Source organism: Apostichopus japonicus, chromosome 22 (genome assembly GCF_037975245.1).
Source record: "Apostichopus japonicus isolate 1M-3 chromosome 22, ASM3797524v1, whole genome shotgun sequence".
Taxonomy (NCBI): domain Eukaryota; kingdom Metazoa; phylum Echinodermata; class Holothuroidea; order Aspidochirotida; family Stichopodidae; genus Apostichopus; species Apostichopus japonicus.
Window position 1 is genome coordinate 4,845,106 of NC_092582.1, and position 26,059 is coordinate 4,871,164.

The following is a 26,059-nucleotide window of genomic DNA, read 5'->3' on the forward strand; positions in this document are numbered from 1 at the left end:
CAGACCGGAGCGAGACACCTTCCTGTCTCCTCCCCTCTCAAGTCTCTCCTCTTCAATCTCTGAGAGGAAAGTGTAAAATGTTTTGTTGGTATCAGAAAATTAATAATTAGATGGAATTTGCCCTACTCTGACTAAATTTGTTCATTTTGATGCTAGCTTGCCCTTAAGTGTTAAATCCTTACAGACTTAAAGCTATGTAGTATGTGGTGAGTTCATGATGAGAGCGTGAAAGTATTTAGTAGGTCTGGCCTGTTGAACATAGATAGAAAGATAGATATTTAGTCAGCCAATCATAATAAAAAACAATGGAAATTGGTTGATAACATGAGCTCAAAACATTAAAATTTGTAAACAACATATAAGACGTAAAATAATATACATAGATATGAAAACGTTCCTATAAAATGTACAAAAATATGAAAATGTACTCACAATATAAAGATGAACAAAAATCTAAAATGTAAATGATGAAATAACAGCGATTGCTAAAGAATAATATGGTCAAAATCTGTATTATTACTTATATCTGAATGCTTCTGTCAACAGCCTACAGGCTACATGAATGAATTTATCATGTAATTTTAAGATGTCGTCTTTTATGGTAACTTTCATGAACAACAAAGATCTCCGAAACAAGCAAATGACTCGTTGCATTTTGAATGATATCTGCACTCTTGGTGAAAGTAATTTCAACAAGAACATAAATGATAAACAATTTAGTAAAAGATTATTTTGGGTAGCAGTTTGGAATGATCTGAACTTATTCATTTATAAAATGCTCCTGGTTATTTGTGTAAAATACTGAGTTACATTACATCGTCGGACCTGCGTAGCAATTCGATCATTTATTGTTTTGAAGAGCATTTTAGCAATTCGACAGTCGACACTGGATCAGATATTTATTCCTTGAAACAAAAGTTAACATTTTTTGGGAGATTGAGAAAATATTTTGTTAAGATCATGACACTTAATTTAATATTTTTTGTATATTTTACTATATATTGGATATACAACTGCTTTAATAAGGAGTTTCACAGGTTTAGTCACCATCAGGTGATGATCAAACACCTACCTATTCAGCAAGTTCTCAAATTTTTCCACATCCTTTTGCTTATTTCTGTCTTCTGAATGGTTAAAAGTGCCAACGGCTAAATTTGATGCCGGGGTGGGAAGGTCTTGTTAGTTTGCCGAAAGTAAGAAAGGTGAGAAACCGTTGGTGTAGGAGAAGAGAATATATGGCCTCTCTCTTATATGCCGGTACTGAGGGTTCATGACCTAAATAGCCTCTTTCGATCAATTTACAGAGAAAAATTGGAGTTTATTTAACTGTGATCCGTTTATTGTCATGTTCTAAACTGCTGGCATAACCTACAGTACTTAGATAATTTAAAATTTTAGCTTTGTTCAAAAAAGATTTGTTGTGTTATGTCAGTTTATTCTTGCTGTCAGTGCATGCAGCGACTAGGTTATAGGAGCAGTAAGTATGGCATGGTTAACACTAATCAGCTAAGCAATGGGCATTGTGCTTAAACTTGGATAAGTCTTAATCTACGTAACTCATTCCGTTAGCAGAAAAGTGTTTCATATAACGGGGAAATTTTTTAAACGGTTGATAAATTGGTATCACCCCAAAGCTGGTGTTCACCGAACCTTCACATCTTTCCCCCAGTGTACATGTTGATCATTGTTATTGTGCTACATTTTCTTTGGGAGGGAGGGTTGGGGGCAGGGAGTGGGCAACCAAGTTTGCTACATTTCGTTTGAGAGGGAGGGTGGGGGGGTAGGCTGGTGGGCAACCAAGTTTGCTGTTCGGAAACCAAATGTAAGGGCATGCATGGTTGTCCGAGGGACAAGCAGACAAAGTCATTTCTAAATATCCCTGATATACCAACTGTAACAACTGAAAAGGTTAAAACTAATAAAATCCTCTCCTGCTCAAAACTATCCCTTCAATATTTTTGGAAAGATTTGCTTTAGCCGGATTGCTTGAAGACATCTGGTTTCTTCTTAGTCTGTTTTGAAAGGTCAATTTTAACTATTGATTTTAATTTTAAGGCATTAAATCATTGGTGCACTATATGTTAGTAGTCAACTCTTCTAAATAAATTACAAAAAACTTAAACAAGAAAGATATTCAGAGACAATTTCGTTTTCAAGTTATTAACTTTGAAGACTAACTACCATCTGGTCCTGAATAGTAATAACATTTTGATTTGCTTCTGTCAAACATCTCCTCAGATTTTATTGGGTCTCTGCCCTGTCACTAATCAATATCCTTAGTCAAAATGGTATAGCTGCCCGGCTTTGGAGTGTTTGTCCATTTGGTTTGTTTGGATGATGTCATCTGTGCTAAGCTTCTGTGGTCACTCCTTTCAGCCAATTTGACCAGAGAATAGAGAAAATTAAGACAGAATTTGAGATGACTCGATCAAATAGTTTTGTTTGTTTATCGTGCCATGGTCGGAGGGCCTTAATTAGTTCATAGTGAAGAGGGTGATACGGCCATATCATGGTCTCCTGGATAGATGATGAGTTTGGCAATTTAATTTATCACTTGTTAACATGTTAATTATATGATGTAATTTGTGTTTTAAGCAGGGGTGATAATGAGCTGTGGTATAGTACAGTAGCCCTGCAATACTCTACATGTACATGGTTAGTATGATAAGTTGGTATAAACACATGCAATACACTTCAATAGTGAAGAACCTGAAAATTGCAGTGTTTCTTGCTATGAATTTAAAGCAGTAATTTGTTTATTTTGATGATAATCGTAACCTTTTGCATTCATGAAGGCATATGTACATGTATGTGTGTGTTTGTGATGCCCAGCTTGTAAACACGATATCTGATAAAGGGAAGGTCGGACCAATTTCATGTTTGGTGTGTCGAAGTACCACATTAAATACAAGAAGCCTACAGTTTTTTTGTGGAGGTCAAAGGTCATTTGGGGTTTCTATCCGATATTTGTGTGTTCTGCGTATTGATATCTAGACATGAACTCTAACCGTATGCAGCTGTGTCTGTTATGGGAGTACTGCCCTGTCTGTCATTGAAGCACTTGCACGAACTGCACATAAGTGGCTCAAAAACTCATTAAATATACAAAACATTTTAATTGAACAAACAGCAATTTATTCACTGACTTTACTAGTTGTGCTTCATGTCAATAGCTTTCTCTTAATTTACTTCACTAACTGACAGCATTTTGATCTGATAATTGCAATCAAGTTTTTCAACGCTTTTTGGTACAAAAATCTCATCCAATGTACTGTAGTGCATTATGTTTGTTAGTCATGTTTTCATTTCAAATTAACGAAGCAAAGTAAAAGGTAATTGTATATTTTCCAGCTTGTATTGTACGTATGTGATTAATAATATGAAAACGGACACAAATGTTGAGAATGGAATGTCTGCTCATTAATTTCTTGCAAGTCGGTAGCTAAAAAAGGGAAGGTTTCTTATTTTCATCAATTTCACATCTTATTTGAAGAACTCAGTATTTCTTTTAAAGTTTTGTTAAATCCCTTATGAAATGCAGATGCCATCCATCTGCACCGACATCTGCCAGATGGTGCTGCTTTAAGTTTTAACAGGACGTAAATCTCAGCCTTAATGGGTACCTTAATATACTTTATTACATGTTTATATATATAGTGCAGCTTCCTATTATCTGTCTGTGTACATGTATCGTACAGTATATAGTCAGACATGGCCTAGTTGGTTTGTGATTCATTTCCAAGGCACTTAATTACATCTCTCAGTTATGTCATTTATTGATTCCGCCGTAGCAGCGGTATTTTAATGCATCACTTTTACATCCACGGACAGGTGAGAGCTCCTTATTGCCATGTTACCGAGCTTCAATTTCTCCGTAGTACCCTACAAGTCTACATCATACTGTACATACTGTGCAAATGTACCTAGCTATGGGGTCTAAAAGAAAATATGTTCCCTCATTCATACTGTAGATAAAGGCACAGTTTGCAGACACAGTTGGCTTGAACAGTTAAAGCTGCTGCCTAAAGCTTCCATTCTAAAGTTCCATGTACTGTATATAGTAGGTGACACTAGGTACCTTTGATATTTGTAATGTTAGAAGTCTATATACAAATTTTCTTTCACAACTTTGTAAAAAGGCACTGGACTTGCGGACAGTTAGCATAACAGTTGATGGTACTGCCGCCAGTCGCCATTCTAAAATGCAGAGTATGGTAGATGGGGCTAGGTACCTTTGTTATAATATGTTTGGATTGTCCTTGAAACATTGCCACTGAACTGTAACAAAGTTAAGGGTCTGAAGATGAAGATGGTCAGTAAACGATAAAATCACTGATTGCATCGACTGAGTGTATTTACTAATTTTGTGTCGTAGAAAGGCTTCTGTTAGTTTTAATAAGTCTATGAAAATCGGGCCGGCATTTTTTATAGGTTATTTAAAGACCTGCTTTATTGGCTCCTAATTATAGCACGCTATAACTAGGAAAGTTTTGTGATGCCGTAATCGACCTGCCATGGTCTTAAATTCACCTCAGGCTCTAAGATAAGCCTGCATAGCTTCTTAACACCATTAGGCTCTTTGTGTAAACACTGTCTGGAAATATGTTCATGTCTACAATGTAGTTAATCATACAGCGTTCACACAAAGACCCTGATACAAGAAAAAATATGTGGCAGGCGTTGCAGACTTATTGGTAAAAAGAGGTCATTTTACGGCCAAGGCAGGTCGATTACGTAATCTCAAGAAACTTTTCCAAGATAGTGTGCTATAGTTGGGGTCTATACAACAGACCATTAAGGGTAGGGGAGAAGGTGAGAGGGCAGGAGAAGGGGACCAGGAATTGTTACCCTGCTGAAATACAGAGGTAATCAACTCTGACACTACGCAATACTACATAACAGTACTACACAATACTACACAAGAGGTATATGAGACAATGAGTCATTGGTAGTACTTTAGGTAGCGCTCATTAGATCTCCACTGTTAGTGCAGGGAGCTGCTACTCTAAAGTTAGAGTAGCAGCTCCCTGGTTAGTGTTCACATTGCCAATGGCACCAAAGCATGTATGCTAAGTACTGTACACCAGTGTACATGCACTGCTAGCATATATATTGTATTGTGTGGTGCTGCTTCCATGGGAACACTGTGAGAAGTAATATCACAGCTTGACCTCTGAAGGTCAAGAGTTTTTATGGCTTCCCTAATCTTACATACAGTATGTGTGGAGATATCTTGCAGTTTTGTTGTCTATGTGTGGATAGAGGACTTCAGTACACATGATGATTCCTGAGTAATGCATATTGTGGGAACAACTTTATTGAGAATAGCTTGTCACATATCAAGTATCAAATGTCCATAGATCAATGCAAAATTTGCTATACAATTGCAAAGAGTCTGTTTTTGTACACAGGACCAATATATAATATATATAGTAGATCTACTGGTATAAATGAGACAAATTTCAGAACCTTCAAAACTGCTTCAGACAAAGAGTTTGAAAACTATAAATTATTCTTTACATCTTAAACTGATGACTAAAAAAGTAAACACCTTTAGGAAGATGTTGGACTGTTGAAATTTGTACATATATATAGGAAATGAACAGACAGCCGGCCAGAACTACTACACCTGTAATAACTTTTCTGTTTTTAAAGTTCCAGAAACATTGCCATATGGGACCCCCCATCTTACTCAGCAGTCCTCTCTTTTCATTAAGATCAGAGAACTAAGTCACCCATGACTTAAATCAAGTGCTCTCTGATTATTTTTGGTGTTAATAGTCAGCAAGCGGCTTCAATTAAGTGAAGCCTAGCATTTATTCCCTAAAGTAATCAAGTCATTAGTTGTGGGTATAGAGTTTCCGTCTCCTGGGGAATAACTGTCTATATTTACAACAACTTAATGATATTTGTGGATATGACAATGTATAGATTGATGGATTGTGCCCTTGATTCACAAGTGAGCTGAAAATGATGAATGAGTCCAGCAGGGGTTTGCTCCAGATGTCATTCTTGGGTTCAAAACAATGTACAGTATAGTCTGTTTACAAACTATAGTAAAGAAAGCTGAAGTAGTCAAGCAGCAGCACTATGAACTGACAACTTGATAGGGTTGGATTATGAACTCATGAACTACTTTACTACTGCTCTTGGAATGTTCAATAAAGAGTGAATATTTAATTATTAATGTATTCATTTTAATTAGTGTATATATATATATATGGAAAATCTGCTATAGTAGTAGTACATTTGATCATAGGTGTAGGAGCCAAATTTGATTTGGGGGGGGGGGGGGGCTGTAACGACTTGCCCGAAAAATGTTACCAAAATTTTTCTGTGAATGTTAATGTGCATATTATATAGGCAATCATCGGTTACTACATCACATGCCAATAACATACAATCATTTTCCGTGTTATTACCCTTCCATATTGTCGTTATAATAATAATGATACTAATAATATAAGTTCAACCTTGAAAAACACATTGCAAAATTGCAAAAATTCTCAGCATATTACCTGAAATTTTCACAAAAAATGTTGGTTGGGGGGCCTGCAGCCCCCCGCCTCCTACGCCTATGCATTTGATGTATCTTTGATATAGTTTTGTACCTGAAATTTATGAAGGAAGTGTTTGTTTATCACAATCAAGTCAGTAACTTACAAAACTGAATTTTTTGGTGGTAAGTTATGAAAAATAAATAATAATGAAAACAGCTGAAGAAAAGAAAATGCATCTAGTCATGTCCTTTAGTAAAGGAAGTACCTTGGATCACTACATGGCGATTACCAGTAAGGATGTGTATCGTTGTACTTTTAAGTATTTCAAGACTTGAAATGCCAAAATTTAATATTTAATAATAATGGTGTTGGCGTATATATTGTAGGAAATCAGGAATATTTTGAATTTGTTATATTTAATTTATGATGAGCTGCAGTTGGATGGGGACATTGTTCCTGTTCCGGTGCCTAAGGCTCTTCAAAAGCGTCTTCTTGCGCCGACGTTTGTTTCGCTTGTTTGCTTACTTTCCTGTCTCCTCACATCCAATAGCACTTTTGCTATGTCAAGGGTGGACTGGTATTCTTTTTAACACTGTACTCCCTTAGTCATACCTATTTAAACTCGATGCCTGAAAGTGCAGAGCTCTAAAAATCAGGCATGAGCTTTTTCCGCGAATTCACAGAATATCCGTGATTTCTTTTCAACCTCGGGGACAAAAACTATTATCTTAACACAACGTAGCATATGCAAACTGGAGCCTATACCGCAATTTTTGCAAAGTTCCATGGTTTTTTTTTGTATCCCAGGCTCATCCCCTGAAAAATCCACTTCCAAAACTTGTATTAAAGTTTGTTACTCTTTTGCTGTCTTGCTGTGGAGAAGATGTTTAAAATGAGTGCTACATCGTCGATGCATTTACCGTAACATGACACTTCTCAACGTGGGGTCTCCAATTGGTAATATCATTTCGAGATTGATGAAGCTACTCGAGCTGTGAAGGTTATACTTAATCCCTTACCTAAAAATCAGATGTGATAAAGATCAAAAACTTCTGGAATCCAGTCCTGTATTAATGTTATATTAAAACTGTTATTGGAAGAGACAGGTCGAATCAATTTAAAACATCGCTGGAAAACTAATTCATCCGTGATGATTATGAATACTTAGATTATCAACTCTCGTACATGCACAGATCATCACCAGGAGTGGTACCTAATTAGTTGTTCGTCTACAAGACGGTAACTCCTCTCGGCGCATTGCAAGAAAATACCTATAATTGATAGAGTGCGAGTTTGCTTTGGAGGGAAAGTTGTCCATCAAGGATGGAAGTATTTCCCTGGTAGGCCAACTTCCGGTGTATTTGTTTTAAAATAACTTACGACTCCTTGTATTTGTCTTTCAGCCTCTGAAGAAGATCCTGCTAAGATCAAAATGTCAGGCCCACTTACCGTTACACATATTTGTTTTGTTTAAATAATACCAAACATTCAGAAAATTTGTCCACGAAACACAGTTATATATTTATGTATATATAGCAACACCATCACTATACATGTCATTTATAATCTTTGAACCTTTTATGTTTTATTTTGATAGTGACACAATCACATGATCTTTTATCAACAGAATTCTTTAGAGCTATTTAGTATCCCACTGTGCCTATGCAGCATCTTTCAAAGTCGCTCAACACAAAAAAAAAAAAAATATCCACTTTTGTCATCTCTCCAAATTTTACACATTTTTCACTACTGATCCCCTTTAAGCTATCTGGATCAGAAATGAACAATAAATTTCTTGCCGACAGTATTATCAACCTTACCGCTAGGCTACTGCCGAAAGAAAATCTATAGCCTCACCTACGTCACGGCACAGTAAGAATGCAGTGCTGCCCCTCAGATATCCTCAGCGGGTCACCCCATCGACATTTGTATGCTCACCATGCGGTCCGCCTCTCGGACTCGCCCCAATGCGGACAGTAGGAGAAAGCAGACCATCTCATTCTGTAATTGATCTTGTCAGGCACAGCAGGTTGCATCATACCATATGCTGTTGGCCTGTCGTTGGTCTGCGGGTAGACAGAACTACCAAATGCAACTCGCTTTCTCGGTGCGCTGCAAGGAATTTTATTTCTTCAAAAGGACCCTGTTGGATATATATATATATGTATAAAATTTGATTAGGATGAGGACGGGGTGTGATCCTGTGTGTTGTTATTGGTGTGTTGGTTGTACCAGGATGTTTACTTTCAGCGGATAAGCATTTTGCTAACAGTTTTATTTCATTTTTATGATGTTTACTTTCGGCAGTTCTGTATCTATGGACTCTAAGGACGGATAATGTTTACATGACAGACATCTCTGCAAGATTTGCCCCGTCAAATTTGTCTGCATGGTAGGAACTTATTTGGACTTTGGGCCTTTATCAGTTTGACATTGGTGTAAAGGTACACACAGCTAAATAAATATACTGTATCTGTTTGTCTGATTGCAGCTTTACAGCGATTTCTGTCATTGCCAAGCATAGCTTCAGTGCAGTATGTAAACTACAGTTTGTAACAGTAACAGCCCTGTAGAAAACACTGTACATCCATATTGACTTGCTATAATCTAAAGACACCGAGAAAGGATTGATATATACAGGACATACTGATCATAACTTTGATGGATTTATAAGTGAGAAGTTCAGAAGGAAATCACAATCATTGATTTGACTCCTTCTGTGGGCAATTAGTGTGTTTTCTTTTTTACTCATTGTGCATGGTAAGTACACATATGATACCTCTGGTTTGATCAGTTTTGCACTCTCTCTCTCCCTCTCTTACTTCCCCACCACCAACCCTTCCAAAACTTCCATCACTACACCTTGTCTCCCTTCTATCTCCAAGTTTGGGATGTACTGTACTTGTACGGTACAGCACATACATACTTTAAATTGATACAACATTACCTTTTCCACTGATCTGCCAATATAGAGAATGGAATCTGATCCACAATAATTCAGTTGGTTCGAAAGTTCGCAAATTGTAACTGGGAGGTTGTATTCTATGGCATATAACGATTATAACCATTAATTGACCTGAATTGAAATCGGTGAAAAGACATCAAACCTACCAGTAAGAGGGCATACTGATAGTTAAGACTATTCAAAATCTTGATCAAATTAGATTAAAAACTTTGCAATTAATGAATTTATCATGCTTGTTTGAAAATTCTACTGTTTTGACAGGAATGGCTTAGGCACTGTGTAAAAAGTAGGAAGCTGAAGAGACCTGCAGCATACTGCAGCTAGGCTGCATAGGGCATCTGTACATCTTCTACGACAGGCTACGTCCGGTCAAAGCCCCTCCTCTTGGATTAGGAAGATCATCTTTCATTATATTTTTATACCAATCTAGTCTCTTTCAGCAAGCAAATCTCTGCGAATGGAGTGACTGATGAATTTCATTCCAACAATTTTATCAACTAGATTTATTTTACAGGTACTGTAGTAAGTAATTGCCAATGAAAAGCAATGTTTACTTCATTATGTGGAATGAAATGAAACTTTAAGTACTGCAGACACCTAGCCAGTTTACCCCATATTCAGTACGTTTGTTGTGTGTGGTAATCACATGCAAAATCTCTTAAAATTTTTGCAAGAGCTCTTTTGATTTCCAAGATATACACATTTGCAGGTTTGATAAATCTGGGAAACTCATTAAATATGTGCAAACTATGACATGGAATGTTAAGCCCATCCAAACTTCTGATATGAGGCCTTAATAAGTTAACCCCTAGTTACAAGCCCGCGCACCAGCCACATCTTCCCACAAGCCTTTGTTTAGTGTCCTTGAAATGAAAGGTTGTAAATACAAAGGAATAACATAACAGAAAATTAGGCAGTCACTCCCTTTACATTATCATTTAGCATAATTAGTTAATGTATTCGAAAATAAAACTAGAATTAAGAAAAGACTTGTAAAATGATCAATCTTTGATGGATTTTGATGGGAGTTACAGCTATTTTCATGATTTCTAATGCTAAGAGAGTGATTAGGACAATGTTGTTCATAGGTGTGCTTAGACCTTAAACACTCCAATGTAACAAAATATTATTTAAATATTTATATCAATTAATTATTGTTTAATTATTTTGCTCTAATTATGTGTTTTCATTACTATCCAGTGAGCATAACAGAAATTTTGAAAGCTTTAACTCCAAAAATTTGCTCTGGAATGAAAAAGTTGTTTACATGCAAAACGGTCATGTTGAAGCACATACAGTACAAGTACTGCGATTGAACATTGTGTAAATTTTTTTTTTTTATAACACCTGTGTAAGCAGTTACCATATTTATGATTCTGAGAATTTTGTGTGTTATATTCCTAATTCCTGTTGGATAGTTATATTCTAGAAAATGGGCTTGAAAACTTCCTGTACACTTTTGAATTGTGGTGACTTGAGGTTACTTCGGCTGGAAGAAAGGTCAAAATTATTTATGGGTTGTTGCATTTTATAACACTCATTATTATTAGCTGTATTGGATTTAATTTCTAACAGGTGATGTTTAGGAATCTGAAGGGATTGTACTTCCTTTTAAGGGTAGCCGTTGTGGCTAGGAGGGGTCAAAAGGTTGAGTCCCATTACAGTCAATACAAGAATACAGTCAATGTGTCCTCAGTATTAATATAGCACTGAAGTGAGGTGAGGTATAGTGATCTAAAATTATAACTGTTGATAGTTCTGAGTTCTCATGGATTTTAGTCACTGCAGTTTACAAAACCCTGGATATTAAGGTAATAATATGTATATAATTTGCATCATATAATATTTGTGTTTGTCTACAGGCACAGCCAGGGGATTAGGAATGGGGAAGGATGGGGAGAGTGGGCAAGGGATGGTGGATTGGGGGGGGGGGGGGGCAGTTAAAGGTAGTTTTAATCTTTACATGAATTTTGGAAGTGTTGTATGTTATTTGTAAGAATTGTTGATTGGTTGAGAACAAGCTGTGAATCTATGTCATAGGCAATAGTTATTAAGCCTGTGAAGTCACAGTTAACATCTTTGCAATGTGGCTTTAAAAAAGGGAATATAGCGCAATTTACTTGGCTCCTCGCTTACCTGTCTCCCCACAATCTTAGCACTCTACTGTGCCTAGACTAAACTGGTAACCTTTAAACGCTGTGTGCCCTCTATTACCGGCCGCTTCGGTCAATACCCTCCCTTCTCATTCTACCATCCAAAGTGCCAACATCGTACGTTTTTTCGTCTGGATTAATATCTCGGGATATATGGCAATCTACAAAATTTCCAAGGGTTTGCTAGAGGAGTGGTGGCAATCTGTATTAAAGGAGACCGTACACAACGATCTCATTTGACTCCTATGATAAAGGATCTTTGCAACAAACAAATCTGTCCAACTAGCTAAGAATAATCTTGTTCCTTGTGGGAGATATTCTAGTCGAAAGGGCCGTGTCTGAGAGCTTTGCAGTTTGTAAAGCTGTGATGTCATGATGCCACCAGGATCTGAAATCAGTTTGACTTTCACTTTGTTTCGCTTGAAATTCTTGGAGTTACAATGTTTTAACACAGTGTTGGTCACACTGAATATCTTCATCATTAGAGGTCATGTTCATGTCAAAGCTCAGGTTCGGTATCTAACATTAACCATTTACTGTACAAAACTCATCTCCATAACAGAAAGTAAATATTGTCATAAAGAAAGAAAAACATGAAATAAAAAATTGAAAGGCATGTATATCTTACACTTACCATTTACTCTACAAAACCATCACTTCCATCACAGAAAGTATAAATATATTGTCACAAAGAAAGGAAAATGTGAAAGAAAAATTGAAAGGCATGACATGGCTCGATGATGTCATATTTAGAATTGATCAAGTCTTGGGTCTCTGTGTAGTAGAAGAATAAATCTGTGATTATCTGCGGCATGGTGGAATTCTTAACATTTTCCTTAAGGTGTTTGGGGAGGGGTTGACGATGACAAATATTTCTATCACATTGACTGATAATGACGTTGAGTTTGTGATTTGTGATGTAAGCTTGTTTTCCAAGTGTTGTAATTCGCAAACTTAAATGACGAAATTCACAACGTTGGCAAAAATCATGCATTCATTTTGTATTTAATTTGACCTTGCACCCTCTGTCTCAAAGCTAATGTGTGGCATTGCCTATGTTTCAGTTATGCATGAAATGATTCAACTTCTGGTGGTCATCATATAAGATCATTTAATCCAGTCATGTAGAGGACCAATATAGTGGAGTGCAATTGGAACAGACTCGAATGTGTCACACGTGCACACAGAATCAGAAGTACGTTATGAAAGGTTTCCCAAAAGGGCGGTAGTGAAGAACTTAGCATACATAGACTACCTGATGTGTGACCTGATTAATTCACTTTGGCTTTGGCTTTGAGTACACTGTTTCTGTATGCTGCCTTGTTGGACGGATCTAACATAATAGTAATTACCAACTTTGAGATCCACGGTATAGCCATTGCCGACTTTGCAATCCGGTCCCCCCCCCTCCCCCATCACAATTTTGAAAGGTTGGTAAAAGTGACTCCATAGTTTTCCATTGGAGGGGGGGGGGGGTGGGGAGGAACCAAAATAAGGAAAAAATGGGAGGATAAAAGAAGAAAAAAAAACCTAGCCAGTAAAAGCTGCCAGGTTATGTCAATATTGATTGTGAAACTAAAAACATTGAACAGAAGTTTCATGTGCTGTTGTTGTATGGATGCTGTTTTATTGGAACAATATATCAAAACAGAACTAAAACAAAAACTAACCTTTGACATTTTCCAAAGTGCAAATATTCAGGGAAAGAGAAAGCAACTAGGATATATTACTCATCCCACTTTCAGTATTTAATTCCCATTGTCTTAGAACCTAAAAAAATCTAATCTATACAAGCAAAGACATAGTCCAAGGTTTTGATTAAATTGTGCAATTTTAGCTTTAGGTTCATTACAGCAGGGAATCATATATCCGGCAATTGTATCGCAAATTACTATGCAAAATGGGCAAATTTACTATGCAAAATGGACAAAATTGCTATGCAAAATGGGTAAAATTGCTATGCAAAATGGGCAATATTACTATGCAAAATGGTCAAAATTGCAATGCAAAATGGGTAAAATTGCTATGCAAAATGGGCAAAATTGCTATGCAAAATGGGCGAAATTACTATGCAAAATGAGCAAAATTACTATGCAAAATGGACAATATTGCTATGCAAAATGGGTAAAATTGCTATGCAAAATGGGCAAAATTACTATGCAAATCGGGCAAAATTGCTATATAAGTGCAAAGACGCATAGCAATTTTTGTACACAGGAATTGTAGTATTTTATGTGAGACAAGAGTTCAGAACATTCACAAACTGTTAAACAAAATATGAACATTAAATTATTCCCTGGACAGTGCAAGGAAAATTTGCCTTCATAGTATAGTGCAGTACCTATCCAGTAAAAGTACGATCTAGTTTGTTTTATCCCTCACTTGTCTCCTTGTCAGAGGCATAGAAGGTATTTCTGATTGGGAGGGGGGGGGGTGGGGGAATGGGGTAGTGGATGAAGGGGTTGCACTGTCAATTGACAGGGAATTTGGCTTTCCAAGTTAACATACTGCATTGTTTTGGCCTGATTGTAGTATCCAATACTACTTTAATATAACAATCATTGTTAAAGTCAACACAAAGTGCTCTACCCCTAACCTGTCCCCATTGCTAAATATCCAGGAGCTCCAATCTACATCTATCTAGCTTAACGAAAGCAGGTAACATGTTTAGCACCACATACCCCCTCCCTCCCCTCCCCTCCCTAGTGACCTAATTCCAACCTGGTCAAACGTTCACTTTCTATATTATAATTATTATTTTTTCAATAGTCAATTTTTATTCAATATTTAGTCAATTTTTTTTTTTTTTCAATAGTCAATCTCTGATATACATCTGTTTTGAAAACATCTTTCCTGAGGATTCTAACCAAGGATAGATTAGCTTACATGTGAACTTGAAATAAAAGTACCTGGTTTACCCTGAAGGAAAAATTTAAAAGGGAGAAAAAAAAGAAGGAAAGTTCAAGAGAAAGGAATGGAGCCATTGTTGTTGCTTCTTGGTATATATAAGGTGTGTTCTAATCTTAACCCAGATAAACGATCTTACCAACAGGATGAACAAAAATATCAATTTACACTTATTGTGCTGTCTATCAGGAACTAGGGATAGAAATTGAGACTTTTAATGGGGAAGGTTTCCGTCGTGATGTTCAGTGACATAGTAGTTGTTGTTGTAGGATTGGTATATAAACAGAACTGAAATAACTCCTAAGCCAGGTTATTCTTGTAACCACAAATACATTTGCCAAATTGCTAAATATCCGAATGCCTTCATTGTCATGAATTTGCATATATATCAACTTATCCAGTATTAAATTTATTGGTTTACAATGTTGTTAAATAATGTTACAAAATTGGGATATTATTTCCATGACAGTCCATGTATACAGTTTGCAAAAAGAAGAAGTACATATAAAATAACATTTAAGTTCATAGTTTAAATCACATACTGTTTTCTTTCCTTTCAAAGATAATTACTAAAATCAAAAGTAAAAAAAAAAAAAAATTAATAGTAGCTGTATTCCTTAAGTGGACATTTGTGTTTATTTTTGTCCACTTGTGTAACTGTTTTTAATTTAAATAGCGAAAACATTGGAATCAAACATGTATCAGTTCAGTATCAGTTTTTTATATGGATTTTTTTTTTCCATCTCATTTATTCAGATGTAATTCATGAAATACAGTACGTATGTTACATAATTCATACACGGAAAACATAATATATACAGTATAATGTACTCGAAAAATTAATTTTCCAATTCATCAATGCAATAAGCAAGACTTTGTTGCAAAGCTTTATAGTTATTTCTGCAAGACTTGGAAGTTCTATTCTTGAAAGCTATGTGTTTCTCAACTTTTATAATGAACTTCACTTTTTGGCAAAAAATGTTGCAATCTGGCATGTTATTGTTCAGTTTTACAATCAAAGATATAATATTTACAATACAGTATAAAGAAATTAATAGGATTATAACTAACGTGACTTTGATCAAAGAAAATATCTCTTCGAAAATATAAACTGCCGCCTTAAAAACCTTTGCTCACAGTCTAGAAGAAAACTAGAAGTGACATGACAGGACCAGAACAAGTGTTCTATGGTCTCAGTATGAATATGACAGATAGTACAATTTTTTTATATGGATGTTGATTGTCATGCAGTCACCCAGTACGCCCACCAGTAACCTTCGTTCCGATATTACCTTCCAGCTACATGTCACAAGGGGGGAAATAACAGGAGCCATGAAGACCTTTTGAAATTTGATCATAGAGTCATACATACCTTGGTCACTTTGTTAAATTCCTTTGAATAAACCCCATGTTGATACAGAGTGATATTTCATCCTCGGATTGTGATGTAGTGTCCAGCAGGAGATTTAATGTCTAGTACGAGAGTCGCAGATGTGGTGATAATGTCTGTCAAACACTGTACATAACTGTATTTTAATTATAGCACACATCTCAAAGACTGTATTTAACAGCTGAGCACATTTTTTAAGGACTTTTTCTGGTTGTCCATCTGACAGTGATTACCTTTGGGTTTATCGAAACAACTTATTTGGTTGTCTGAAAAGTGTAGCGAAATAAACAACAGATATGTTACAATGTAGGAGGCATGTGTAGGTTTGGTGTGCATAGGAACACCAGCTTTGGGCCAGTAAAACTCTCTTTTCCTAGGGATAGGGAAAGAGTTTTCAGATTGGCCGGCAGTAGTACATATGTACCTATTTTAACTGTATTCAATTTACAATGCATCTTTATCTGATTTTGGTAGTCCGAAACAGACATTTGGTGGTGTGGGACGACAGTGGAAAAGAAATGGCTCTGATTACTGTAGTTCTAGCAAGCAGGAAAGACCATCACAGAAGACTTCTTCTGACTTTCCAGAGAGTGCAGCTTAGTTCTTTGTATTTTTTGTGAGGTTTTCTTGTAAACATGTCATATCATATCGTCAGAGTGAGAGACGAGCATTTGAACATGATCCTCACGAACGAAGGAACAATCGAACCAACGAATGAAAGAAGCCATCACCTGCTGTGAGATATAAATTTCTGCGTCATTGATTTATATCGTATTATCGATGCTCACATACCGCTCAAACAAGCCTTAGCGACGGGTACTTCTAGTCTTTTAATTTGGCTTCATGCTTGTTCCCTGCTTGTGATTGGTATGCTGGTAATTTGTGTTAGTAGAGGGGTCAGATATAATACTGGGAGAGAAGCCTATGAAAGAAATATAGGATTTGCAAAACAAGGGGAAGCAGTCAGCAACATAGCACGTATACTCGAAAGTGAAAGTAAAATGGAACACAGCCAGATTGAAAGCCAGAAACTTGAGTCTATAGGTACATAGCCCACCCACTGTTGTAAAAGCAAATTTAATTTGAAAGTTTCCCATCATGCCGTTTACCTCGTTAAAAAGAGAGTGAATTCCTTGAGAACATGCCAGAAAAAACAGAAATTCAGGATTGAAAACTATGAAAAAACAAAACAATTTAAGATAATATAGTAGTAGCTGTTTCTCACAAGAACCTTTGAAGACGGCAAACCTGTTTTCTCTTTGGGGGAATATTGAGTGCTTTTAATTTTTGTTGTTGTAGTTTGTTATGCGATACTGGATAAATTATTCACTGCATGTTAGATCTGTGCAAAGACACTTTTGGAACACTTAGGGGAAAAAGCATGACAAGTTGCAATGTGGTTACTATATAGTTCATTTTTGTCTGGGGTCTCAGGAGATAGCTATGTGGATATCAAATCCAGACCTGTACAGATGACATATTTGGTCACGATCAAGTTGTAACTTTAAGAGACCTTCTCTATCGGTAACCATTCTCTTTTCCCACTCCCACCCTCCAATATTCCCACCCGCAGCCCACCCACTTAAGTATATGCCCGTCTTGATTCTATCCTGAAATTACAAAGCTGCTCGTTAAGGGCATTATTATTCCACTGTAATGCCGTACAGTTTATTCCTGATTGCAGACGTTAGACACTTTCCTATTTTGTTCGCACACTTTAACATTCGAAGTATAGTATGATGTAGAGTGATATAACCTATAAATGATTCTTTGTGTTCATTCAGTACTTATTACACCTACCCTACACCTAGTATATACTTATTGCACCTACCCTACACCTATCCCCTTCTTCATCTCATCCTCTCCCATTCCCTCCCATCCTCTTCCATCCCCCCATCCCCTCCAATCCCCTCCTTGTTACTAAAGCCAAGGTCTTTAACATACATTTGTTATCAGTCTTCACCTTATCTTACTTATATCCTTCCTTTCTCTTTCTTCTCATCTCACAGCATGTTACATCCCCAGTCTTGATATCTCCTTGGCACAAGCAACATTTACCGCAGCTGGGAAGTTTCCATGGGTTCTGGTCGTAGGGTGAAAGATTCAACCAAGATGGAGGAGAGAGCCCTGACAATGTTGTGTCTGGTATTGAGTCAACTCATAAATCTGGCTTCCAGTACTGTTAACCTTGGTAAGGTTTGATTTACTTTCATCCCACCTCTCTTATCATGTCTCCACTTTGAACTATTGCACTTTTGTGCTATAGATCTATATCTATAAAGACTATACCAGAGGCGGTTGAATTTGTTTGCAGTACTTTATCAATCTGTTGTTTTGAACTTGACTTGGTAGAACGTATTTAAACATACTATGAAGTGGAAACTAAGAAAGCTTAAAAGTGCCATCAACATAGGAAAAACTTTGCCCCTTAAGTTGACATTTTTCAGTAAATTGTTTAGATAACAAGATAATATCTCATCAAAAATGTTGGATTGCTCAGTTGCTTTAACTGAGCAATTGAACAATTTTCTGCAAAATGTTTAATTGACAACTTATCATATCTTGTCAATTCGACATTTTTCTGCAAAATGTTTAATTGTTCACTTCATTCCAACTGAGCAATTGGACAATTTTCTGCAAAATGTTTAATTGACAACTTATCGTATCTTGTCAACTCGACAGATTTCTGCAGAATGTTCGAATTGTTCACAAATGCTGGGCTTTTAAGAAAGATTTTTTTTGGGGGGGATGGGGAGAGGGGGATCACTGTTCTATCATGACATCACAACGTTTGCTTTATTAAGTGCACCTTGTTTATGCACAATGTAACAACTATAATGTGTAGGATAGTAGGAGGAGGATAGTGAAATTAGAGAGGGTCATTGAGGGCGCAATGCAAGAATGCTACCAATTATTAGGCTAGGGCAGATCGGAGAGCGTATGTATAGGCGACAGGTAGGTATCGGCTTTAGTAATATATATAATCAAGGAATATCACAATATTCACTGGGTAGGTTAGATCGTGTCGTTCTTCTTCAAAGTAAAAAAATCAACCCAGAGCTTTTAAAAAGTTAAAATGTTTCCCTCTTTGTACAGTGGAGTGCCGTAGTGCTCTCGGGATGAGTGACAGATCCATCACAGACGATCAGCTTGCAGCGAGCTCCGTTTACCAAGATGATTATATCGCGTTTGGTGCACAGAATAGCAGGTAAGGAGGCTATCAAGAGGATGAAGATTAAGAGGATGCCCCAGGATTAAGAGGATGCCCCAAGATTAAGAGGATGCCCCAATATTATAAATGAACTGGCCAAGAAAAACTTGGCAGCAAACTCGTGTGTGTGCATCATCAAACAAAAATAAGGACATTCTCAAAGCATGCTTTACAGAATTGATGTAGTTTGCTGTTATAGATTGGACATTTTAAACTTGAAGCTGATGTGGTTCATTGAGTTACCTGTGGCTGGATCCAAACCAGTTTAATTCAGTAATTTTCATTCATTGGTTTATTTATTCCAGTACAAATGTAATCATATTTCCTTTCCCCTCCTTTCTCACTCTAACGCCCAAAATGTTGACCATGTGTATTAATATGTAGAACCTTAAATCTGTGTTTCTCTAAATCCGATGCCGGTGTGAACCATCCTCCCCCCATGTTATTCCCCTCCCCCAAGGTTATTTCCCCCTCCCAATGCCTTTGTCAGTGCTCCTACTCTTTACCACTGTACCTCTCTACCTGGTCAGGTTGAATCAGAATGCAGGGGGGGTTATGCCCCCCATTACCACCCCCTCCCAATGGCTTTTTCAGTGCTCCTACTCTTTACCACTATATCTCTACCTGCTCAGGTTGAATCAGAATGCAGGGGATGGCGCTTGGTGTCCTCAGAGTGTCCACCCGGCATCGATAGGACCGAGCGAGTTCCTCCAGATTACATTCAGGGATCCGACCGTGATCACAGTGATGGCGCTCCAAGGAAGACACAATTACGGTTACGGCGCAGAGTATGCGAGGAGAGTCAGGCTGGAATATTCACGAGATAGTGAAACCTGGATGAGGTACACCAACATGGTTGGTGAAGAGGTACGTTAATGTTTGTACAATAACCATTCTTGGGAAGGTCAAAGTGGTCGTGTGCCTATTTTAGTGCCCCATCTTTCCATGCCTCCATGCAACCGTTACGGTCTAGTCTTACCATACCCTCGAGCATCCTGTATTCTAGTCAGCACTCTCCCATTCCTATCTACTTACTCCATACCCGCTGCCCCAACTCCCCCCCCCCTCCCACCCCTAACCTCAGTATAGCACTGTTGCATCCTTTGTGATATCTATTTAAGCACACCTTGGAATTATTTTATAATTGAATCTATAGTTGAACACAACATATATTAGTGTATGTATTTACTTCGTTCCCCACTTACCAAGGTAATCCGGGCGAATTTCGCGAAAATTTTTCTAACTCCGAAAAACACAGTGAGACACTTTGTGGGTAGAAAAATGAAGGAAGGCCATTAGGGCCAGTGAGGGTGTACAGTGTTAAAAGATTACCAGGGCATTCTAGACACGGTAGAATGCGGTGCATAGGTTGTGGGGAGACAGGTAAGTGGGTCACTCGTAAATATATAAACCAGTAAGTTTTATAATTTTTGAGACATATCACCTTTCCCTTTCTTGTCTAGAAAATGTCACATAATGATCACTACAGTCATAATGGCTCACAAAGTTTGATAGTGTTTTAATTTTTGTGATTGTGTGTTTGCATTGCAAACATAGCAAAATAATCTGTAGTATAGACAAATTGCAAGTCAAATACAAACACTTATAATGCCCTTTTTGTACTCACAAGGTTAGTTATTATATCAGATAAAAACTCAATTCATAAACATGAAAAATTGGTAAGCGAAATGAAAACCGTAACTCTCCATTCCTGAATATGGTAATGATGGTCTGTTACACACAAACAATACAATGTGAGGATTAGATATGAAATTTAATTTCAATTGTGTTGTTTCAGTCTATTTAATTTCGATACATTTTCATGCAGGTTTTTGACGGCAATGTCGATGCACATTCTATGGTCACAATACACATAGGGCCACCGATTATCGCCAAAGCCTTGCGAATAATACCGGTAGTCCAGCACATTCAAAGTGTCTGTCTACGGTTGGAGGTCTACGGTTGCTTATGGGAGGGTAAGTTCACTGCAGTTTTATATTTAAAGAGCCCTACGTACGTTATAACAAAATGATCCTACTAACTTACTGTTGTCACACAGTCCACTGTGGTATTTTTCACTGCCCCTTTAAACCCGGGGTGGGCAACCTTTTTTGAATGAATGGGCCAGATACAAGGAGCGAAAAATTGACTGGGTCGCACCTAACCAACGACCTGCTGTTGATTTCAAACCTATTGATTCCGAAGACATTCAAGCAATAGGTGTGTGTACTTAATCTGTATTCACAAAAACATAATGTCAATGTCGTTTTTTTGTGATGATAAAATAGATTGATTTTGTTTCTTTTTCTTGAGACATCTCATGGGCCGCAAAATGATCACTGGCGGACCGCATGTGGCCCGCAGGCCGTAGGTTGCCCACCTCAGCTTTAAACAGTCAATGTACACTGTCAGGATAGTTCTAGTTTAAAGAAAAGAGAGATTATTACAAACATATCAAGGTATTAAAGTGACAATTAACACTTGGATTTTGTGCTGATTTACTTCGCTCCTTGCTTACCTGTCTCCTCACAACCTGAGGATTAGTATGACTATTTCTCACTTATCTGTCTCACACAACTATTGCACTCTTATCTACTATGTACCTTATATGTACCATTGGCACTTTTGACGCTATATCGTATCAGTCATCTACTGAAAAAAAAGGGGTCGTTTAACCTTCACATCTTTCTGGAACCCCTTTCATGTGCTGTTTTGTTGTTGTTGAGAGTGGAGCTCATTTTTTTTTGAGAGTTGAGCCTTAATATAGGTCGGTATAAACCTCTCCGCCCATTTTCCTGTTCCGTCAGACCGGCTTGTGACATACTCCGCTCCAGTAGGGGATCCCAGAGGAGAGTATGCCTTCCTGGACGATCCTTACGACGGTGAAACGTTTGAAGGCAGGACCTCTGGAGGGTTAGGACAACTCACCGACGGAACTCTGGGGAGTTCAAACTTCCGTTTCAGCCCCTCGAACCTACCGCAGGGTTACGAGTGGGTCGGGTGGAGGAACATAACCCACCCGAATCCCGTCTTTCTGTTCGAGTTTGATTCGCTGAGGAACTTATCCACCATCAGCCTCCACACCAACAACTATTACGCCAATAACGTAGAACTCTTCTACTCGATTGAGATCATGTTCAGCGTGGAGCCGGGTCACTATTCTCCCAAAGTCCTCAGAAAAGTTGTGAACCAAGACAGGCTCCACCCGGATGCGAGGTGGATCACGGTGGATCTGGAGCAGAGAGTCGCCCGGTACTTGAAGGTCAAGCTTCGCCACAGGGGTCGTTGGATACTGTTAAGCGAAGTCTCGTTTACCTCCGGTAAGTAGGTTCATGCATTCTTTGAACTTTTGGGCGATCAACAGAGTGGTGGAGAGAATTTTTTGTTGTGAGAACAGACATGGAAGGTTACGTGTTACTCGACCGGGAAACTTGTTGAGTTTAGAGGAAAGTGGAATTAGGGACCTCCTTTCCCACTAATTGAGAATTTGTGTATGTGCATGTTACTGTGAGGTTTAGCACAGTTAATTTGTATGAGTTGAACTTGCTGGAGCATTTATGCATTCCATTGTTTTGGTCAATTCCTGAATGTGTTTGATGCATTAATAACTGCATGATTCCTACCTTGGTAATGTCACGTTTGTGAGGGGGGGGGGAGGGGGGAACTGCACCTTGCTTGTTTATGACTTACAGTAGGTGTACTTGAATGCTGTACCCTAATAATAGATATGGGGGTCACGTTCCCACCCGAGAGAGCAAGCAGGATCGTAGCACATAGAAGTGTTGTATCCATAAACTGGTGTGATCGGAGGTACACCTTGGATTCTAACCGAACCACGTTCCTGTTCGAGAATTCGATCCTGCAAGGGAAATCAAAAGTCGTCTTGCAAGATGTCAGGGAGATCAAATGATTTATGACTCTTAAGTTGGATATCTAGGGTTAAAATGTGCCTGTAATGCATGTCCATTTTAGTGGGAGAAGGAGGGGGGAGGGTTGGTGAATGGTTGGGTAGGTGATGGTGGAATAGAAAGTGAGTGTGGGGGTATAGGGAGGATGAAAGTGAAAGTGGAGAGAAGACTAACTTGTAGATCACTTCCAGTATTTTGATTGTGGTTTTGTGCTATTGTTCTTGAGTGTGGCCTTTGGACCTGGTATTTGTATAAAGTTTGTGACTTTTGTTTCTTATTTTCTTTGTTACTTTATTCATCTCCCATCCTTGTATTCTGTACCACTATTACCACACATAACACTTTCCCCGTAGATGCCAGGAATGCCAATGAGTCTAGAGATCTGATAGATCTGTGTCCCTCCATTTTCTAACAGTGCGTGAAAATGGCTGCCTCACACGATTTTCATGTACCCTTTTAAATTTCAATTATATTCTGTCCATGTGCGCATCAAACCATCCATCATCATTGCATTCAATAATGATGGGTTCAGTCTAATTGCCGTCGAGTTTTTTTTTTTAGTTTCCTGTCAAATTCAACAAATCGACAGTTTCATTTCCACAAGATACTTGTTATCATTTTGAATTTCGGAGCAGATACGCTACCAAATTTAAATTCATTCATCAATTCAGTCTTCAAATAATTGTTTTTTTGAGTGCTTATAAAAGCTTGTCAATTCATCAGTAATCATTGAATCGAGTGTCATTTGTCGACTATCATTCATCCAGTTTATACTTAACCAGTCGGTTTATTGGTCAATCATAAATCACCATGGCAACAAGCACAAAATTAATTGCTGTCTCCATTTACTCAGATATCTATTCCAAAAATGTTTTGATGATAACTGGCAAATCTTTTGTTTCACATATCCACATCCATATATATCTCAATTTCAAAATGCTTACAATTCTAGGTTCTGTGTCGTTCTTACTTGAGAACAGGATTGTTCCGAAAATTTTTCTAAAATTTTTTTTTTTTTTTTTTTTGGGTGTCCACCCTTTCCAACCATTGGCATTCCTTAATTTCCTCTGCTTCTTGTTCCTTCTGCTTGTTTGCATGCCTTGCTTCTAGCACAGTCTGTGTTCATTCTCCTTCTTCACAGAGCTTGCAGTCAATTACGTCCCAGATCCTGACGAATCACCATTCATGACAGACCCTCCTGTCTTGCCAGGTTCGAGACCAAAACTTTTTACAAAGTTCATCACCCGTTAATCGATGAGAATTTTTTATAATTTAGTTTTTTTTATAGGCAGTCACAATTCGACACACAATCGAAAACTTATCAATTTTTAGACACGGGGTAAAACTTTGATCATTTTGACCATAGATCAAGGTTCGAACACTAGATTTGGGTTTTCTCGTGGGATGGCGGACGGTGGATTTAAAGCGATGTCCGTTCTGTACGAATATCATATATGAACAACATGTTATAAAACAAGAGTACCAGTAATATAGGCTGTAACCTCGAGACTTGTATGCCTTTAGCTATCGTGAATTGTGTGTCAAGTGTGTATATAGATGAATGACTTTGAGATTGAAATGGGTTTGGAAAAAGGAGACTTATTTTAACCCTTGATTTTAGCATACAAGAAGATTGAAACTAGCCATACGTACATATGATATGAATCACGTAATCAGGGAATAAGTTATTAATCGGTATCGCATAGTCAGATGGCTTTTCACTTTGTACCAAATTGCTACACATATGTAATGAAACCAAAGAGTTTTCATGTGAATCGAACATTTATATCCCAAGTCTGTTACACAAAACTGCGAACAGTGAAATTACTTGCTGCCAGTACTTGTAGGGTGGGTGTATGATAGCACAGGGGCAACAGTAACGGTTCTGTCATTGACGGTTTTACGAATGGGTAGTGTTCGTTGATGTGGAGTGTTCACCGGTGCACACACTAAAGATTCACCTTCATTCTTCCCTTACGATATAATCAGCATACTTGTATATATATGTAGTGAAAAAGTTTAGTTGCAGAGTTCTCTTGTTACCCCAACCCCTAACTCATAACAAATATTAATTTGCATTTTAATTGTATTTTTTACTATTTTGCACTCCTGTGCCTCGAGGTTACTCGGTAAACTCACTTTGGGAATAATTTGTAACAAAGTTCTGTCTTCTCGTAAATTTGCTGAGAGTATTTTCTGCCTGGCTAGAAGGGAATCCATGTAAAAATATTACAGCTGATGTGCCTCATTCAGCCTTCAGCTCCTTTATAATTTTCAATTGAAGAGAGACAACATATCATGTTTTTTTCTACTAAATATTTTCTGGTGACAGACAAGTGTGTAAACTTATATGGAAAAGAAAAGTGTTCCACACTGCTAGTTGAAAACCCCCATTTTTAGATCTTTGCTCCTAACTTGAGATATCAGTGTTGATTGAATGAACATATTTTCACTGCCTATAACCGTCAACACCTCCACTAGGAGCTCTGTGGTGTCGTCTGGACAAACACTCTTCAAAAAGGTCTATTTAAAGGCATTGAAGACTCGCCCCAAACCGCGTGCGGCCATCTGAAAAAGTTAAAAATTCTGTTGCTTGCAAGAGACGTTTTGTTTGTGTCGCTACAAAATGCAGACAGTAATGAAACGTGATACCTTGTTAGCTTTAGATGTCCATCGCTGTATCGTTTATACACTGTGCTGTGGGTATTGACCGCAGCTGTATGTACTGACTGTAATTACCGACGGTAGCAAGCTGTGTGTGTATTTTCTGGGATCGATGGTGGTGTCTAACACTTCTGTTACACCTCATTCGAAACTAGGTCAGATTACCGGCATTAGACGTTTCTTTTTGCATGAGTCTTCACACCCTTTAAGCTATGATGATCATCCTGTTGATTTGTCCATAAAACTTTATACATTTGGAATGTTTGCTTAGACTGTCAATGTTCTCTGTACTTTCATTTTCATTTCACAAAAACATCTTTCTTTGAAGGAATTTTCTCCTCCTTTTGTGGATAAATGATTG

At 37.7% G+C, this 26,059-nt stretch overlaps 1 protein-coding gene across 7 annotated transcripts in view; it reads left to right on the top strand.

The window, feature by feature from the left end:
- Nucleotides 1–26,059, top strand: part of LOC139963388 (discoidin domain-containing receptor 2-like) — a 61,765-nt gene that overhangs the window by 12,547 nt on the left and 23,159 nt on the right. For 5 of the 7 annotated variants that reach the window (XR_011791577.1, XM_071964089.1, XM_071964092.1 and 2 more), the window contains 6 exons: nucleotides 17,925–18,106; nucleotides 19,012–19,123; nucleotides 19,759–19,993; nucleotides 20,955–21,102; nucleotides 21,934–22,446; nucleotides 24,176–24,244. Coding sequence is in view for 6 of the 7 variants with exons in the window: in XM_071964089.1 (XP_071820190.1) it covers nucleotides 17,992–18,106; nucleotides 19,012–19,123; nucleotides 19,759–19,993; nucleotides 20,955–21,102; nucleotides 21,934–22,446; nucleotides 24,176–24,244 (1,192 nt within the window). In the remaining variant the exon portion in view is untranslated. Of the gene's footprint in view, nucleotides 1–8,644; nucleotides 9,261–17,924; nucleotides 18,107–19,011; nucleotides 19,124–19,758; nucleotides 19,994–20,954; nucleotides 21,103–21,933; nucleotides 22,447–24,175; nucleotides 24,245–26,059 lie in introns of those variants that run through there. The other 2 variants (XM_071964093.1, XM_071964095.1) reach the window with 2 other exon arrangements.